Below are 17,730 nucleotides of genomic sequence, written 5' to 3'. Positions count from 1 at the left end.
TTGTGTGGAGATGAGCATCCCTCACTCCAATAAACTCTGCTGGGGGAACAGGGAAGAGCAAATGGACAGTGCAGCTCAATGCAAATGCCAGCTCCTTCTGCAGGGTAAGCAAATATATTTTCCTTTCCCTGGATATTGTATTCATGTATATCACCAAGAAGCACGTTCTAACCCATAGATATTAAACACAGTTAGGCTTATTCTATCCTTGGGGAACAAAAATCTGTCTTTATTTTCCATCAGTGGCAAAATTCCCATGGGATTGTCTGGGCACGATGTCTTTGCCCACCATATATGTCGTCTTTGCTGCTCTTTTATCCATAGCTCTGTTTTCAAGCAGGTTGCTGTAGTCTAAAATTAGACCAGACACATATCAATAACACCAGAGAGAAGGAATAATCTGAAAAATATCAAGGTCTTTTAATTTGTGTAGACTTCAAAGAGCACCAGCTTTGTCTTTCAAATAAAGGCAATCCAGTGTCCTCCTCATTAAAGCGGGAAAGGCCTTTGCCAGGTATTTTATCAGTATCTGCTTATCTTTCTGGGCGTCTGCAAAGGCAGGCTTGATTCCTTGCAGTAGCAGATCACCAATTCTATCACAATATGGATCACATTTTAACCCAGATGCTTTCTGACAAACTTCTTCCCCTTCACCCACATCTCAAGCACATCCCCACTCAATCTTGCCTGTAGCATCCACAAGACAACGATACCAGTCAATTCTCTGCAAATGTAAAGGATCTATTTTTAGAGGTCTTTAAGATGACAAGAAATGCTGACCTCAGAAAACTGTGAATCACAAACTCCTTATTTCATCTTCCTTGCCTGCTCTTTCTCCATGAAAGCAAACCATCACCATCTGGCCAACTTGCTCCAGAGTCACCACCAGGCCAGAGCTGCATTTTGAGCATCCCTGCTCCTTGGTATATTCCCAAAAGTCTTGTCCATGCCAAGCCCACAGGTCTGATTTGCATTCCCCCGCGCCGCCAACCTCGGTGACTTCTCTCTGTGCAGCACGGGAAGGGCATGCTGTGACTCACCCAGCCTCACGATGCCCCCTGCCAACCGGCTGTTTGTTTGTTTGAGTGTTTGTATTGTTGAAGTCCGGTTGCCACATTTGTAACTATACATTTTTTTTTATGACAACCAGAAGTTTAGTTTTATAAACAGATGCTGTTGTGGGCCTCTATTACTCAGCTGGATCAGCGTCAGTCGTTTTTCCAGGCTGCGGTCTCTGTACTGCACACTGAGTCAGATACAGCCCTGCACAGATTTCTTTGAAACTCTGGTTTCCTCCCAGCAACTCTTGACTCCCTGCCAACAAAGCAGGGCGTAGCTCATTAATTTTTTTTTTCCCCCTTCTCCCTCTCTTTAAAGGCAGACTGATTCATAGTAACTCCTTTAAAAGAGAGCGGAAAGACACCACCCTCCTGCACCACCGGAGGAAACTTAAACCACCACCAGGTCACTCCCCTTCACTACAGCTCCGCGCTCACGGACATCAGCACTGCAGCCCAGCACGCTCCTGCTCCTACAGGTGCCAGGACTGGCCCCAGCCCACACGGTAAGAGCTGCTCTTGAAAATCCTCAGCGACTTTTCTCCCTCACTGGTGCCTGCTCCCCTCGCCCAGCAGCTCCAGCCTGCTTTTCTCCTCTGCTCTGCCACTTCTCTTCAACTTGGCACACGAGCTGGCTACGGGACGCACCTTAACCTTTCAGCTTTTGTTTTGAAATCCAGCTGCGTTACGGGGCAAAGCGACACTGCAAGGCGTCCCAGTTGCAACCGTAGAGTGCTGGCAGCAGCAATGTTATTTTCACCTCCAGGGCATGTGCAGCCAGGGCGCAGGCACAGGGTGCCCAATCTGGGCCAGCCCCGGCGTATGAGCTGCCATGCGCTTTTGGAGTAGCATTGTTTACAAACGTGAGAAAACACCTGCTTGAAACTAGGGCTGCTGGTTCAGCATTTCTGGCTCTCGCTCGCATTTTTCTGCATGTCTCTCTCCCCTCCATCAGTAGTTTGCCAAGCTTTAATTTAAAACAACAACAATCATTCCAAGTGAAGTCTGAGAGGCCCCAAAGGTGCAGATTTTGGGGTAAAATGGAGAGGACTTCTCTTTTTCTGTTGGGGTCTTGGCTCCTGAAGCTGAAGCAAAGCCCCAGTTCTTAAGCAAAGCCATGCGATGGGCAGAAATGCATGCTACGCCTTCCTTGGCAGCACGGACCCTGGAGTGGGGAGCACTGAGAGGCGAAGTGAGGGAGCGGGTGGAATTGCTAAGAGCACCGCGGGCTGCATGGTAGGGTGTGGTGGAGGGAGGCACTGATGGGAAGTGTAGGATTGCAGAGACTGGCAATTTTCCCTATTCACCTGCCTTTTTCCACGCAACCACCCCCTCCCTCCCTCCTCTTGGTCACCAGTTCTCTCACTTCATCTGTCTGCTATGGTTTGTATCCTGCGGTCAAATCTGAACTATTTTTAAGGTCTGAGAAAGGGAGTGCAGCAAAGGCAGTTTGTTGGCACCAGGCTTTGGTTCCTGTTGCAGGAACCTAGCCCTCCCCTGCACAGTTTCATGTGTCTGAAAGAGACTGAAACAGTATTTAGCCCAGTCCGGCCAGGAACGGCTGGGGCTCAGGCTGGTGCTGTGGACAGTTACTATATGAATGGCCAAGAAGGTGAGCTGGCCTTAACCTTGTGGCAGAAGGATGGATTTTGTGAATTTCGAGGTCCCCCCTGGCCCTACTGCTTGTGGCTCGGTCATGCAGGGGTGCCTCCTGCCTGAGAAATAGATGTGTTTGAGTGGTAGGGAAGCTGACTGAGGCAGCGAGTGTTTCCAGGGCAGTCAGCAATCAGTCTGGGTAGAAAGCGTTTTTGGAAGTTGTAATTTACCACAATTAACAATGAAATCAGTTTGCAAAAAAAAAAAAAAAAAAAAAAAATTGCTGTGGCAACTTTCACTCAAAAGCTTTGAATTCCTCAAGGCACCTCTGAGAGCACCTTTGCCCAGGAACTGCCCACGTGACATTTCTGGACGGAGTGGGATTCTTTTCTGAGCAAACACACAAGAGGGAGCTGGGCATGAAGAGTGTGAAAACTTGGAGCCCATTAGCTATTGTTCCTTTAATAACAGGGGTTCAAGTCAGCCGAATGCCTCCACCCAGCCCACCTCACACAGCTGTCAAACCTGGGGACTGTGTGCACTGAGAGAGTGCAGGCTTAAAGGCAGCTTATTTCTATTTGCTCCCTTGGGGCTCAGCATAGGAAAAGGATCAAAATTGAGGTATCTCACTATCACTAACACTGCAGTGCCTGGAAGCACACTCTGACGTGCAGCTCCTTCATGTGAGGCACTGCACACCCACCTAAGGAGTTCTGCCCAGTAGGCTCCCATGGAAGCTCCCCCCAGCTATGACTAACCATTCAAACACGTGGCACAGCCTGAGCCATTCATCCAGGCTACCCTCGTGTGGAGCTGGGCATCTCCACCGGGCACGTGCCATGCTGAGGTAGACATCTGAGAGAGATGGAGTTGAGCCACACCCAGGGACACATTAATGGAGGAGGGACATGGGATCTTGTGGAGAAACACCCAGTTTTGGAGTGGGTGCCTCAGAGCTGCAGGGTTGCTAGTGCTCCCCAGTACCCTGCTGAGGACAGAGAGCCCTGGGCTTGGAAAACCAGCCCTGCTGGCCTAGCCAGTGGTCTTTGAATTTTGCAGTGTGCAAGCAATGCAAGTGCATGCAGGAATTACTGTTTGGTGGCCTGGGGTGGAGCAGAGGTTGTATTTTGAAACAGTTCTGGGAGATCTGCTGATAATAGCCAGCGGTTTTTTTTTTTTAAAAGACCAACCTCAGGGCCTTGTTTATAATGAGATGGGGGACATTTGCTGCAAGCACGAATCCTCCTCTCCTCTATTCACACCCTCCCAGCTGCAAGGCTGGCACATGGTACTCAGCCTGCGCCTGCTTGAGTTTCCTCAGAGCAAAAGCGGGAAGGATGGTGGGGTACAGCCTGCTTCCTTAGCCGTGCCCGCTCCCACGGGGCTTCACAGGCCCCATCAACCCCACGCGGCAGCTGCGACAGCCCTTCCATGGCACGTTTCCACCTGCTCACCCCCCCAGTTCCCTTTGGCTGCTGGATGGGTGCTCTCTTCACTGAGTGCTACACCCAGTGGCGAAGGGGGAGGCATCTGATGCCGGGCTGAGATTTGCCCTCTGACCTCAAGTACCCCACAACGCAAGAAATAGCACTACTAGATCCCTTTGGTCTCAGTGGGCTCCCGTGCCTGTACCCTTCAATAGGGAGGTGACAGCACTGTCACCCAACACAACACAGGGCAGGCTGCAGGGCGTGGCACTCCTAATTTTTTCCTTCCTCTTGTTCTCCTGCAAAAAAAGTAATGAAAAAGGACTAAAAGATGAGATTTCTTTACTCTTCCTTCAAGGAAGGGAGAAGTAAGAGATCCAGAGGTGCTCTTTTACACGTCCAAAAGGGAGGGCAAGGAAGGGGATTTCCTATCTCCCCATCTGAAGATGGATGCTTAGTACTTCATGGGCCTTTTCTGCTGAGGCAAAGCAGCGTGCACAGAAAAGGAGGCTCTTTGCCATGGCCCTGCTCTTTTGACACCCCTGCCAGGACTGATAACTAACTGGTAGGCACAGTGCTGTAATACTGGCCCTGAATAAACATGCTGAAGCACCAGTTCAGATGTGACTATACAGATCCTCTGTCAAAGCCAGTCCACACCCAGTCATCCCACAGCATGACACAGGGTCCAGCAGCAGTTCCCCATATAAACTGCCCAGAGGGAAATCTGAAGTGCCTCCTTTCTTAAACTGCTTTCTGCTGTTACACTGCAGGGAGGGCAGCAAAGCAGCACATCTGGGGGCTACCATCTGGAGCATGATTTCTTTAAACCCTGCTGGGAGAGTTTTGGAAAGTACCTCCTTAGTTAGAACAGCCGGACAATGAACAAAGGAAACCCTGGCCAAATTTGCAGCTCCACGCACCCTCCTCCTCCTGAACTGTTTGCAGCAGGGCAGAGAGTACATGGAAGCTGCTCTCTGAGTAAGACCAAACGTAGCCCATGCCTTGTCATGGTAGGGAGGGACAGGTTAGGACAACTCAGCTCCAGAACCCACGTTGCCCGTGGGAGTGACTGGTTTGCCAAGCTCATAATTAAGATCTATCCCCTTTCCCCTGTGAAAACCAGTCTGTACCACAGGCATGGGGAGACACCCACGATGAGAACCCAGGGACAGATCCTGGGCTAGGTCATCCCCAGCCTTGCAGAGAAATGCAATGAACTATGAGCGTTGGAGTGGTTGACGGCAGGTGAGCAGTGACTCACGCCAAAGTCTTAGCTCTTGTGATGTGGGGCCACCTGGCAATACGTTTGGATTAGAGGAAATCCAGGACGAGGACCTTCGCTCTCCTTCTGCCCTCTCAGGGCAGAGTCTGCTCAAGGAGGGGAGTTGTGAAAGCAGCTGCCACGACTGGGTCCAGAGTCCACATTCTTCTCATTCCGGAGAGACATCTCCCCTACCAGCCCCAGCAAGCATCTGGAAAGGACAGTGAGAGCCGTGGGAGCAAGAGGGGAGAGCTGCAAAATGCTCAGAGCTGGGAGCAGGCTGGTCAGGGGGTTGCTGAAGACCAGCTCCAGGAACATGGACCACTGCTGAAGGAAAGCTGGGCTCTGAGACTGTCAGAGCCGCTGGTCATGCCAGCTCAGGCAGCTGAGCCAACCTGCCTGCTAGCTGGCCTCCAGCAGCTGCAGCCAGGCCAGCGTGGTGTGCCCCGACAAGGGGAGTTCTTGATGCCTCCTGGAAAGCCATTTCTGCATGTAACATGAGCTAGAATGACCCTTATACCGTTCTGCCAGCCCATACTAATCACAAGTGTAAGAAGCCCTCTTGAAGCCAGATGGGGCATTTTACCTCACGACCACCTTTACCCCACCCTGCACAAAGCACCGACCAACTCCAGGCTTCACAGCATCCTCTCGCTTCTGCTTTATGCTTACGCCCCTGCTCCCCCCAGTCCATCACTCGTGCACTGTGGGTTGAAAGAAGGAGCTATCACACAATTTTGCAATTTAATCCTGCACAGTCTTTTCCAAGCTGGCTTGCAGGAACAAGGACACCCTGGAGGCAGACTGACCCAAAAGCTCAGACTCTTTAGATGCCTGAGTTGCATTGACCTCAGTGTCTCATAGGCTGTACCTTGAGAGAGGGATGCTATCTGATAAGGAGCCACTTCTTTTTCAGAGTTACCCTCCCTTGAAAAATAAAGGGAAGATCTTTACAAAACTGTCTATGTAAATCAGAGAATTGCAGTTTTAATTTAAAAATGCAGCCAAAAGCACAGCTGATGTGGGCTCCACAGACCTTCTACCTCTATCTAAAGGCTGTTGTAAGGAGGAAAAGCAGGAATTCCCACCAGAAATGATCTGTGCACTTTTGCTCGCACCACACTGTAACCTGAACTTTCCTGTCAGAGCTGTCAGATGGTTTCTCCCACATGGGCACTGTCAGTGTCAAAGTCGCACAGATAGATATGCGCACCCATAAGGAAGCCATGCATGAGCACGCACACAGACAGACACACACTCACACACATGGTTCAGCTCTGCTCACAGGGAAACCAAAGATGCACACTCCCATTCACAGGGGGAGCCACGCGGAGCTGCAGATGCACACCTCTACACACACCATGTCATCGCCCAGACCGTCAGTCCTCCCACAAATGTTTCTTGCGTATCTCGGCATCTTGCCTGAACCCCTGCAAGTCCCGGCAACTCCCGTGTCTAATTAACCCACCCAGGGACCATCCAACATGCTAAGGGGTGAGGGTGCTCCCCACTGCACCTCCAAAGGTGCAAAGGAACACTTCTGTCCTTCCATTAGCTCTGAGGTCCCCTTCCCCACCCCTCCCTCTTACTCGCTGCCATCAGTCCCAGCCCTTCCTTTGCATGTCTAGTGTGAGGAGTGACAGTGTTTTCCTCCAGCAGCGGCTGCTGGCTGCCTGCCAGGCCCCAGGCAGCTGTCTCTTCCCCTTCCTACTGCCAACCGAGCTTTGGAGTTTCAGCTGATGTTGTCACATGGCTGAGTGCTTGAGGGTGGTTTCTTCTGGAGAAAATGCCAATTTCTCACTGTCTGCCCTAAGAGCTCTGATATTTCCCCACTCTCATATGAATCACAAGCATGAGAGCTGGAAAACCCTTGTGTGTCATTTTTCATGACTCCCCCTTGCATCTCTCAGCGAGTGGAGGTTCGTTACCAAGGGTGGATTCTTGAGGACTTTGTCTGGTCTCACAAGAAATGATTCAGATGCTGGGGCTTTACCACTCCCCTGGGAAAGCAATTCCCCTGATCCCTTGGAGACCATACCACCAGGAAACACTTGCCAAGAACCAGACAAAATCTTCCATTTACTTAAACTTATTTCCAGTTGTAGCCCCTCAGGCTGCTCTACACTTTCCTTTTGTTGACATTCATCTGCTACTTTTACAGCCTCGCTGTACCCCATGTGGTCACCACAGCCACCACCCATGCATGCACAAAATCTTCTCACTGCCATAAACCAGAGGCTCCAAAGGTCCCCGTGTGCCCACGCACACCTCCTGCCCAACCCTTTTCCCACATGAGTGAAATCTCTTTCCAGAGGCACCAGCCTACTCATCCACATGTCTATAAAAAGCATCTGACTTGTAAATTGAGTCAGGCCAGTCTGTCAAAACCAGGTTGTCAACAGCAGTGCTGGCGTACAGTGGTTTATAAAAGTCTGGAGTCAGCAAGGACTCTGGATTCAGCTGGATCTGAAGCAAGAAACAGAGCAAAGGGTGAAAGCAAAAAGATCCTTCCCTGTGGTTGTTTAATGTTGTCATGAGCTTTCTATTAACAATGTGATGGGTCCAAAGTCACCATGCCACCAGAAGATCACAGAGATCTTCACATCTTTGCATCCTGCCAAATGACCCTGGGCACAATGAGGACTCATGCTCATATTGCACAAAATGACAAGGCGTGCAGCTGTAGCAGGGCTAAGATGCAGTCAGGGCCTCAGCTCAGTCAAAAGGCAGCTCTACAAATTGTGCAGAAGTTTTTATCCCACCCCGAGGTTTCCCTTACTGGTAGCATCATGGCAGCATTGCTATTTGTGGGTTGGCTTTGCACCGAGGAATGCACCAGTGACAGAGATGGCAGTTTGTGGCTGTCTCAAACAATATCAAATAGTTTTCTTTTTCTGTCCCGTCCTCTCCAATTTTCCCCTTCCTTTCCAAGTGGCCTTGGCCCTGATTCGAACCACCAGTATTCCTGGTGTGACTTTGTGCTACCTCAGACAGTGGCCAGGTTCACATGCTTTCTCTAAATATTGGATCTCCTACTGCCACCATGAGAGACAGCATACTGGGTGAGACAGACCACTGGTCTGACTTACTACTGCATTCCTTATATTCTGTGGTGGCAGCTGGGGAAGGCAGAATTTCTTTCATCTTGGTTGCTTTCAATCTATGCAGATTTTTGTTGACATTCTGGCCAAAAGCATTTGCTTTTTCACCAAAATGCCATCTTTCCCTTGTTGAGAAACTGAATGTATCAAACCCAAGGGAATTCAGCTGAAAAACGAGTTTTAGAGGAGTCAGAGGTCACCACGCTGCTCACAGGTGGTGTGATTTACAGGTCCTCTGCTCCCCAGACACTATAGGCTGCTATAGGCTATTGGCTGAGTTCTCCCCTCAGCCAGCATCTCTCACAGTACACCTCACCAACTCACCCTGGGAGAGGCAGTCCCAAGCAGGAACCTCAGTTCAGAGAGGAGAATGGGAATGGAAGTCAGATGAGCTACATCCCTTAGGAACACTTCAGATCTGAAATATTTCAGATTCAGTTGAGAGTGCTCTGATTTTTCACCCCAACCAACCTGATCATTCCTGCAGAAACATCCTGTACACTTGCCCTCTACTTCTTTCACTGCAGTGCACCTTCTGCCAGAAACAAAGGACGACTACCTAATCTGGCTTACCCTCTTGAGTAACCCACTCCCTGTATTTGAGGAACTATACCGTTGGCCTTTTTCATATCTCCGAGTGGCACTTTGCATTCCATCCTGATGCTTTGCGAAGCAGCAAACCAAGGGCAAGGACTCACTTCTCCAGATTGCCCTCCAGATAGAAGGATCCGAAACACTTAAGTACACAGAGGGGCGATACGGGTGGCTACACTTTGCCTGCATGAGTAGACTTTGTCTTAGTTTTTAACGGATAGTGCTTGCCTGGTTGAACTTGAACTAGGGTGCAGCAGAGCTATGTGTCGTTCCCCAGTACGTGTACTCCTGCATGGTCAGAGAAATAGTCTCTACACAGATAGGAGTCTGTCATGCTTATCTGTAGGCTTTTTTGTGCTGAAGGCTGCTGTGGTGATTGTTATTAATTGTTACTGTTGGTGTGGCTTGTTATTTCTCCTCATCCATCACCCAGGAAAAGGAAACTCAGTCCACTTTCATCAGTGCAAGATCTTCTCTTGACTCACGCAAGCTGTTCAGCAGGTGCATGACCTTCACTCCTTCTTCCCCACCAGCCTGTCCTACCTCAGTAGTCATTCTACTCTTATGTCTCAGCTCTGTTTTTCTTGGCTTAGCTGGGGTCTTTCCTCTGGAAGGCACGCCAGGAGGCTCAATGCAGGATTCACAACCTGGTTGCTTGACTGGTTCTTGAGAAGCAGTCCTAAAACTGACAGAGTGTCCTGAACACTTGCAGGGTTAAATAATTGTGGTTTTGGGAGCTTTGGGGTGAGTCAGTGGAAAAAACTGGCAGCTCTAGGAAGGCTAAGACTGACTCATAGCCCAAGAAGAGCCTGAGGAGCTCCAAATCCAGCTGCAGTTTAGGTAGGGGAATGGAAGAAAAGGCATTTGCATGCAATTGTGTCCTATTGCTCCAGCAATGTGACCCCACCCTGTAGCGGAGAAAGATGTCTCACACTTAACAAATGGAAAGAGTATCCTGTCACCAGTGCTTTGCCAGCTTCTCTGTCTAATGGGAGGAAAAGTCTGTGCTGTATCGTCAGAGACAGAGATGACTCTATTTCAATGCCGTTCGTTCACCCACTGCTCCTTTGGGATTGTTCTCTAGTGTTTTATTTAAAAGGCAGGGAGAGATGAAGGAAGGGGAAAGCAAATGAATAGAGAGGGAGGCTTGTGCTTTAACTCACAAAGAATCAAAACTAAACTGTGAGCACATATCCCCGGGGGAGTTTGCATTTGATAGCGTGTGTATTCATGGATAGGTGCTGACATGCTCAGGAAGTAGGTGCACTGAAAGCACCTGAACTAACAGTGCTCTCAAGCAGTGCAAGAACAGGGCAGAAAAAGCAAAGGGAATAAAGCATTTGGTTTTTTTCTTAGCATATTGGACAAAGTTCTGGGTGTAGGGTTTTTTTTTCACATTGAAAAGTAACATTTATCCCTCATTTTCATTTCTGAATGCAAACAGAAGACGCATTTAAAAGGACTGTTCTAGTCCGTTAGGGTGTCATGAAAGTAGGTTTTTAGTCTTTCAAGTACAGGGCTTTTCTGAAGGTCCTCAAAAATAATCGGGAAAAAAACTGCTGAATTAGTTTTTAAAGAGGCCATGGAAAAATACGTCCATCTAAGAAAGAAGAAAGTTTAGCCACTGTTCAGTAAAGGCAAAAGTCACAGCAGGCAAATTTGCCACAGTTTGGTGTATGCATACCAATACACTATGGTGGCAAGAGGACTCGTTACAGTTTGTGTAAGAACCAAGGTAATCAGAAAAAAGGATGACGAGTAGTCAAAGGGATGGGAAGATTTGACTCAGAGGTTCTATTCAAGGCACCTGCTGCAGGTATATAACTTAGTCATGGCAACAGCAATAGTTTCTCAACTCAAGGTACAGGGGCGATATCCGTATCAGTTGCCATCCAGCATTTTGAAACCCTCATTCCTGTTGCAGTCAAAAGAAAGAAGGGGTTTAACGCTCAGGTCAGGTGTGTTCATGTGGTAGCGTGCATGTAGTATTGAGAACCTGGATTTTAGCAATGCTGAACTCATAAATGACTGTCACTACAGTCAGAGAGGAACTCCTAAGAAGGCTGTACTTTCTCCAAGATTATCACTAAGGGAGGTACTGTGACAAGAGAGGGCACAGTGACCAGGCCATCCAGGCAAATCAAGCCCTAGTCCATGAGGAGTTTTCTGGGACACCCCAAAGCAGACAAGCAAGCCTGGGCTAAACAACTCCAGAGAGTTCTCCCAGGTGAAGGAAACCTCACAGCAGACAAGTTCTTGCTGAGGAGATAGGACCAGTCACCAAACCTAATCTGTCTTTCTAAGGAGTGGCCTTGTTTGGGTGGGAGGAGTGACCTAACAGAGCTGGTTCCTTGAGATCCTGAACTCAAGGAATTCCTCCTGGTCATCAGCTAATACTGAACTGGACAAAGAGCCACTGATGGAGAAGCCTGCCTGCCCGCTGTGGTTTGGGAAACTGTATGCAAAGCAGTGCAAGGAATAGCTGCAGTACTTTACAGGAATACACTCCCACACATGGCCACAATGAGAGGAAAGACATGAGTGGAGAAGGTGGAGTCATTGAGTAAAAAACTCCACGTTTATGGGACTTTACAAAGCCTTTTGTTACAGTTTGCGTGAAAGACATCATAAAGTATAATTGTGTTGTTCCATGACAATGTTACCACACCCTGTACAAATGGTGACAGCGTCAAACCTTACCTGAGTCACCTGGACCAAAATAATGTGACAGCCAACATTAATCACATACTTGATACTGCTCTTCAGTACCAGCACTACCAAGAGAAAGAGCAACACAGCCCTGTGAAACTTTCTAGGAAGCAGTCTTTCACCGGCCACCAAGTGGACCCAGTAAACTTTTCTGCCTGATTTCTGTGGCTATACTGCACGATTACTAATAAATGCCTGAAAGGAGGACAAATATGCTCACTCACTTTGTGTGAATTGTCTGCACTCACTCTCACAGCTTAGATTTGTTCCTTGTATTTCACGTTTTCAGGGGAGAAGTCAGCAGCCTTGACTAACAGTGTCATGAGAGCTATCTAAAGCACATTCCCCTCCCTTTCCAATCACATGTTCATCAATGACAGGGACTCTCACAAAAAGTAAAAGCTTGCAGGGCACAGAGGCAAAAAAAACCCAAAACAAACCAAAGAGGAATTTGCATTATAAGAGAATCTTATTGCAGTAATAAAGTGATCTGCATGCCTCAAGTTTTAAAAGGGAAACAGGCAGTTTTCATTGCAAACCTAAGCATCTTCCTCTCCCCCAGAACACCTCAGTGGTGTTTCTGTTCTGGTTATTTTCTTCACATAATGGAGCGGGCCATTGAGTAGGGGTAGCCCCTCAGTCCACTCTCCACTGCTGCTCAACATCTGATGCACCCAGGAACACACAGTCCTCCACTCCACACCACCTGTCTGTGTCCCAGACCAGCTGGAGGAGGCTGTGCCACGAGAGGGAAAGGGAGAATAGGAAAAGAAAATCTTTCCTGACCTCTGTGAATCCTGTAGGCAAAAACTCCTCTTCCTGGAGTGTAGGCCTGGAGTATGTCATTTTTACTTTACATAACCACACACCAATTTAAGCAACCTGTGTATATACACAGGCTATTTTTAAAATGCCCCCAAGCTAACTACCCCTGCTCTACATCTCCTCCCAGACTGGTTCCTTTACCTCCAGGCTTTCTTTAACCTCTTGAGCAACTCTCTTGCAGATTTTGACAAAGGTTTTAGCGATGTTTTTTTGTGACTACATGCTTCCAGAATGGATTTAAGATCAATCTGTTTTCTTGCATGTAAATAAAGCTTATAGTAATGCTATTCTTTGATTCAGCCCTTCCCCTCACCTCCTCCCTCTGTTCTTGTTCTCCTCTAGAGTTCTCTGTATCGGTGACACCACCTAGAAGGGACCCAAGATGTTGGTGCTACTGGCTGGTATCTTTGTGGTTCACATCGCCACTGTCATCATGCTCTTTGTCTCCACCATTGCCAACGTAAGTAGAGACCACCCTGGATAAGACACGGCTGTCGCCTTCCGCAGCAGCAGCCAGCCCTTTATACAGCTGGCAGGGGGACAGGTGGGTGGGTGCTCAGGTCTATAGGTGAGGGACACCCACTCACGGCCATGAGTAAATATGAAGCAGTGATGGGTGCGCTCAAGGAGCAGAAAGGCAGCCGGGGTGGTATGGGACGCAGCCTCTGCCTGCTGCCTCCCGCTCCCAAATCCCAGAGCCAGCGGCACCTCAACACTCTTCATCCAAGAGAGCGCAATGAGGAGCAGGGGAGATCAGCAGATGACGGCTCTGAAGCGGTATTTATCATCCCATCTGGCGGCCAGGCTGTTGCACAACTGGGCGCTCCCCCATGCCTGTCTGTTTTAACGGCAGCAGCCCGCTGCCGGGGGCTGGGGGGGGGCCGCCACAAGCAGAGCTCCCAGCGCTGCTCCTGATGGAAAGCCCAAGCAAAGGGGGGGCAGCCGCCCCCCCCCCCCCGCCTCCGGCCGCTGGGGAAACCCGGGGCGAGGGTGACCCCTGGCGGCTCGGCGGGGGCGGCGCGGCCGGGGTCTCCCCGCGCCCCCCGCCCCCCGCTGGGGCGGATTTCGGGGGGCCCCTCGCACCCGTCTCGGCAGCTTGCTCGCCCCACCGTGCCCTCCTGCCGCCTCGCACGGGGGAGAAGGAGAGGATGGTCTGAGCAATTTCCCCCCGATCATGGGAACAGACTTCCCCGGTGTTTTGCCTGGACTAAATGCATCCTGGCTTTGGAAGCCTGCGTCATCTCCCACCCGCTTGGGCTGTTCATCTGCTGCTGACACATGCTGACTTTTTCAGCTCTCTGTCTCGTGGCACTTGGGCTACTCTTGCTCCCCTTACGGTTCAGTCTGACAACTGGCCAGAAGAGCAAGGAAGCCCCCCTCCCCCTTGACGCAACTGCTTCATCCTGTTTCAGGTTTGGATGGTGGGTACTTCCAACTTAGGAACGGCCTCATCGGGACTCTGGCTACTGTGCAACAAGACCTGCGAGCAGCTGCCAGTCAACAGTCGTGATGAGGGTAAGATACATCTGCATTTTCATTGTGGTGATGAATTGCAGGACCTTGGTGCACAATACCAAGGCTGAGTCCTGACCTTCTCAAATCTATTCCCTGTGTGTTCACAGCTTCCCTCAAAGCCGTGCAAGCCTTTATGATCCTCTCGATCATTTTCTCCGTCATTGCGCTTGTCATGTTCATTGTCCAGCTGTTCACCCTGGAGAAAGGCAAACGTTTCTACATCACTGGAGCCATCATGCTGGTTTGCTGTAAGTATGCACGCCTTGCGATTGCTCTGCATGCGTCCCGCTGCCTCTGCAAGTACAAGTAGCCACACGTGTCTGCCACACATGGCCATCAGGGGAGGCTGTCAGCCAGCTAAACGTTTCCAGTGGCCCATTTTTTCGATAAAACAAAGTACTGAGGAATTGGAAAGTGTTGGGTTTTTTTTTACTGTATATAATGAAAATATTTCCAGATTTTCATTAGAAGAGCCCAATGGGTTTTGCAAAATACCTTTGAAAGACAACAAAAAGGATTCAAATATTTTGGAGGGCAGGGGAATAAACAGTTAGACAGCTACTGCTCATGGGATTCAACACGTAGCACTAAACTGTCTGCAGATCTTATTACTGATTTCCTCCTAACAAAGGTTTATTCCCCATGGCACCCACTAAACAAGCCCCAAGTGTCTTATGTCATCACGTCTGCAAGAGAAATCCTCCATAAATAAGCCTAATGGGCAGCAGCCCCTCTCTCATATGGCACAAGACATGCATTACAATCTCAGGGGACAACAGTACTTCAGAAGCCCTGCAGCAATGCTGGTTTCTGTGCGTTTTCCAACTCTCTTTCTTCTCCCCCTTCCTTCCCACAGGGCTGTGCATTCTGATTGGAGTCTCCATTTACACAGCTCGGTTCACAGGCAAGATGCCCGAGTCCACAAGTTCTCACCACGGCTACTGCTTCATATTGGCCTGGATCTGCTTTTGCTTCAGTTTCATCATCAGCATCCTCTACCTTGTTCTTAGGAAAAAATAAGGCTGATGGGAGTCCAGGGGAGAGGGTTGGCTACTGGGAATGGGGAAGAATTGCTCTGCTGAGAGAACTGTTGGGCCAATAGACAGAAACAGCCACCATCATCACCACTGCCACCACCATGGAAAAATCACTAACAAAGCTAGAATCCTCAGAAACTCCTTCATCAAAGAGAGGGAGAAACAGCTCCAACTGATCTAGCACTCCTGGGGCCATTGCACCAGAAATCTGCAAGTGACCCAGACAGCTCTTCTCCTTTTCTGCAAAGTCATGTCATACCTTCACAGAGCTTCAAGCTCAGCAGTGATGACTGAAGGGCACCACAAAAACAAGGGCTACATCTTTTTCCCTTCCTAGAGCCCTTCTCACTTACCTTTCGGTGTGCCTTGTGGGTTGGGCAGTGAGGCTTATGACCCCTTTTTTTGTCCATTGAAACAAATGGGATGGGCCTTTTGTTACATTTTTTTATATATATATATATATATGCACACATGTGAAAGTTAAAGACATAAAATTGAGAAGCAACCCAATAGAAATCAGATTAAATTTGTATTAAAATATCTACAGAAATAACGTAGCAAATTTTTTTGCTGTTCTGTCTACTACTTGACATTCCCATGGTTGAATCAGGTAGGAAGGGCAAATATACAGACGTGGATGATGGGGCGGGGGAGACAGAGAGAGAGAGAGAAAGTGTGGGGTTTAAGATACACAGGGGTTCCTAATTACAGAGGATGCAGTTGCTCAATGACGCACATGCAGGGAGGGAATCATCTGGGTGTGTGTCTACACTAAAATCTTCTGTTTAGCTCCAGAACATGGTAACAGCACTACAACATTGCAGATCTTTACTGAGACAAGTCCTTATCTGTAGGCAGGGTTTTTTTCCCACATCATCACCCAGTACATGGTATTAATTGAGAGCCCTACCTTGTGACACAGCTCATCTCAAAGGCAGATGATACTGGTTAGCAGAGGAAATCTATTCCCTAATGAGAGATTAGGAGAGATGAGGCAGTGGCTTGTGAGTTCTGCTCCTTGCTGCACAACCTTAGGCCAGTCACTTAACCCAGTGCTTTTCCATCTGCCAAATTCTTCCATAAAACTATACCTACCTCCCAGGGTTGCTGAGAGATTTTGAGTCCACTCTGTAACACAAGGTCCCCATGTGAAAAGCTGGCATGGGAAAGTAAAGCATTGATACTGCTGCAACCCACAAATTTCTGTCAGTTCGAAGAATCTCAGTCACAAGCGGCTTTTGTAAGGGACAAGAGGTCAAAACTTCCTGTGACTCCATCCACAACTAAAAGGCAGAGAGTATAAAAAAACATACAGGTGCAGATTGTGCATGGATGCTATTTACCTCTCTCTCTCTTTCTCTCTTTCTGTTACGTTTTCTTCTTATGTAGACTTTATCAATTTGGTGGATATATTCTAGTACTGTATATTGCTGTTTCATTAACAAAGGTTATTTCATATATAGTCATTGTAAATATTTTGAAATGCATATTTTTAACTTTGAGGGTATAAAAATAAAATCTGATTCTCTTTATTATAAAGAGCTTTTCTCTGTTTTTTTTATTAGTGTTTCAGATATTTGTTAATAGAAGCATTTGCTGTTCTCACTGAATCAAAGCTCACCCCTTGTGCTGGTTTTGGCTGGGACAGAGTTAATTTTCTTCATAGTAGCTAGTATGGGGCTATGTTTTGGATTTGTGCTGAAAACAGCATTGATAATACAGAGAGGTATAACACCGAGGTGTTTGCCTGGGCCACTTGAGTTGGTATAGCTGTTGCCTCCTTAGAGTTGTCTGACCAAACACCTCAGCAGCTCTAGAGCTTGAGCAAGGAGTCCAAAGTCCAGGACACAGGCAGATCTCAGCAAACTTGGGGCACAATCCTGTGAGCTATGAGGTGAGGTAAGGCCTAGTGGGAATCAGCTGGGTAGGAAATTTTTCTTTATCAATTAATCCACCTTAGGGAGAGCTAAGACACATGCTATTTAAGGGCAGAACAGTGACATGAATCTTCAGGAACTGAAGTTTCACCAGAGAAGGACCTCAAACACAGCTGGGTGTGGGAAGGCTCATGGTGTGTGATGGGTGGACACTTGTCTTGGTCTCAGGAGGTTCCAGGAGTCCTGCTGTGCCTCATCCTCCTGGCACTCCTAAGTGCAGGGTAACCAAAGACCAGTCAAGCACTGGGGACAAGGCTCCTCTGGCTACAAGCTAACACTGGCAGGTGAGACATGAGCCAGGGGCTGAGGTGGGAACACCGGGGGATGCTAGCCAGGGAGCTTTGCAGGAGCATGCGCACTGCTAGGCTGGTATCCGTGCCCTGTTTCTAGCAGGGCACAGATCACACGTGACAATATGATACCTTACAGGATGACAAAGCAATCCCAACTTTGTTGAGATGCCCAGGACATGTCACAGGCAATGGTCTCAATTTTTGAACAATGGTCTCCAACAAATTTTGCCTCACCACAAACTGTTGTCATTGGCAGCTCAGCAAGGATATGAAGGCTATTGGACACTCTGGGCAGCTTGGTTTGCCTGAAAAACCACTTGGGCTTTTAAAGGATCAGTGCCCTAATCTACAGTTGGAAAAAATCAGTGGGTCCT

At 48.6% G+C, this 17,730-nt stretch overlaps 1 protein-coding gene across 2 annotated transcripts; it reads left to right on the top strand.

The window, feature by feature from the left end:
* The first annotated feature begins 1,470 nt into the window (after window positions 1-1,470).
* EMP1 (epithelial membrane protein 1) lies at window positions 1,471-16,665 on the top strand. 2 transcript variants are annotated; one of them, XM_050899249.1, is made up of 6 exons: window positions 1,471-1,564; window positions 9,474-9,541; window positions 12,917-13,034; window positions 13,987-14,089; window positions 14,197-14,337; window positions 14,946-16,665. In XM_050899249.1, the coding sequence occupies exons 3-6, from the start codon at window positions 12,957-12,959 to the stop codon at window positions 15,107-15,109; spliced, it is 486 nt and encodes a 161-aa protein (XP_050755206.1). In that variant the 5' UTR covers window positions 1,471-1,564; window positions 9,474-9,541; window positions 12,917-12,956; the 3' UTR covers window positions 15,110-16,665. The 2 variants fall into 2 exon arrangements, with proteins under 2 accessions (XP_050755206.1, XP_050755197.1); XM_050899240.1 differs by lacking the exon at window positions 9,474-9,541.
* Window positions 16,666-17,730: the final 1,065 nt, after the last annotated feature.

Source organism: Gymnogyps californianus, chromosome 1 (genome assembly GCF_018139145.2).
Source record: "Gymnogyps californianus isolate 813 chromosome 1, ASM1813914v2, whole genome shotgun sequence".
Taxonomy (NCBI): domain Eukaryota; kingdom Metazoa; phylum Chordata; class Aves; order Accipitriformes; family Cathartidae; genus Gymnogyps; species Gymnogyps californianus.
The sequence above is the reverse complement of the archived record's forward strand: the minus strand, read 5'-3'. Positions and strand labels throughout refer to the sequence as shown.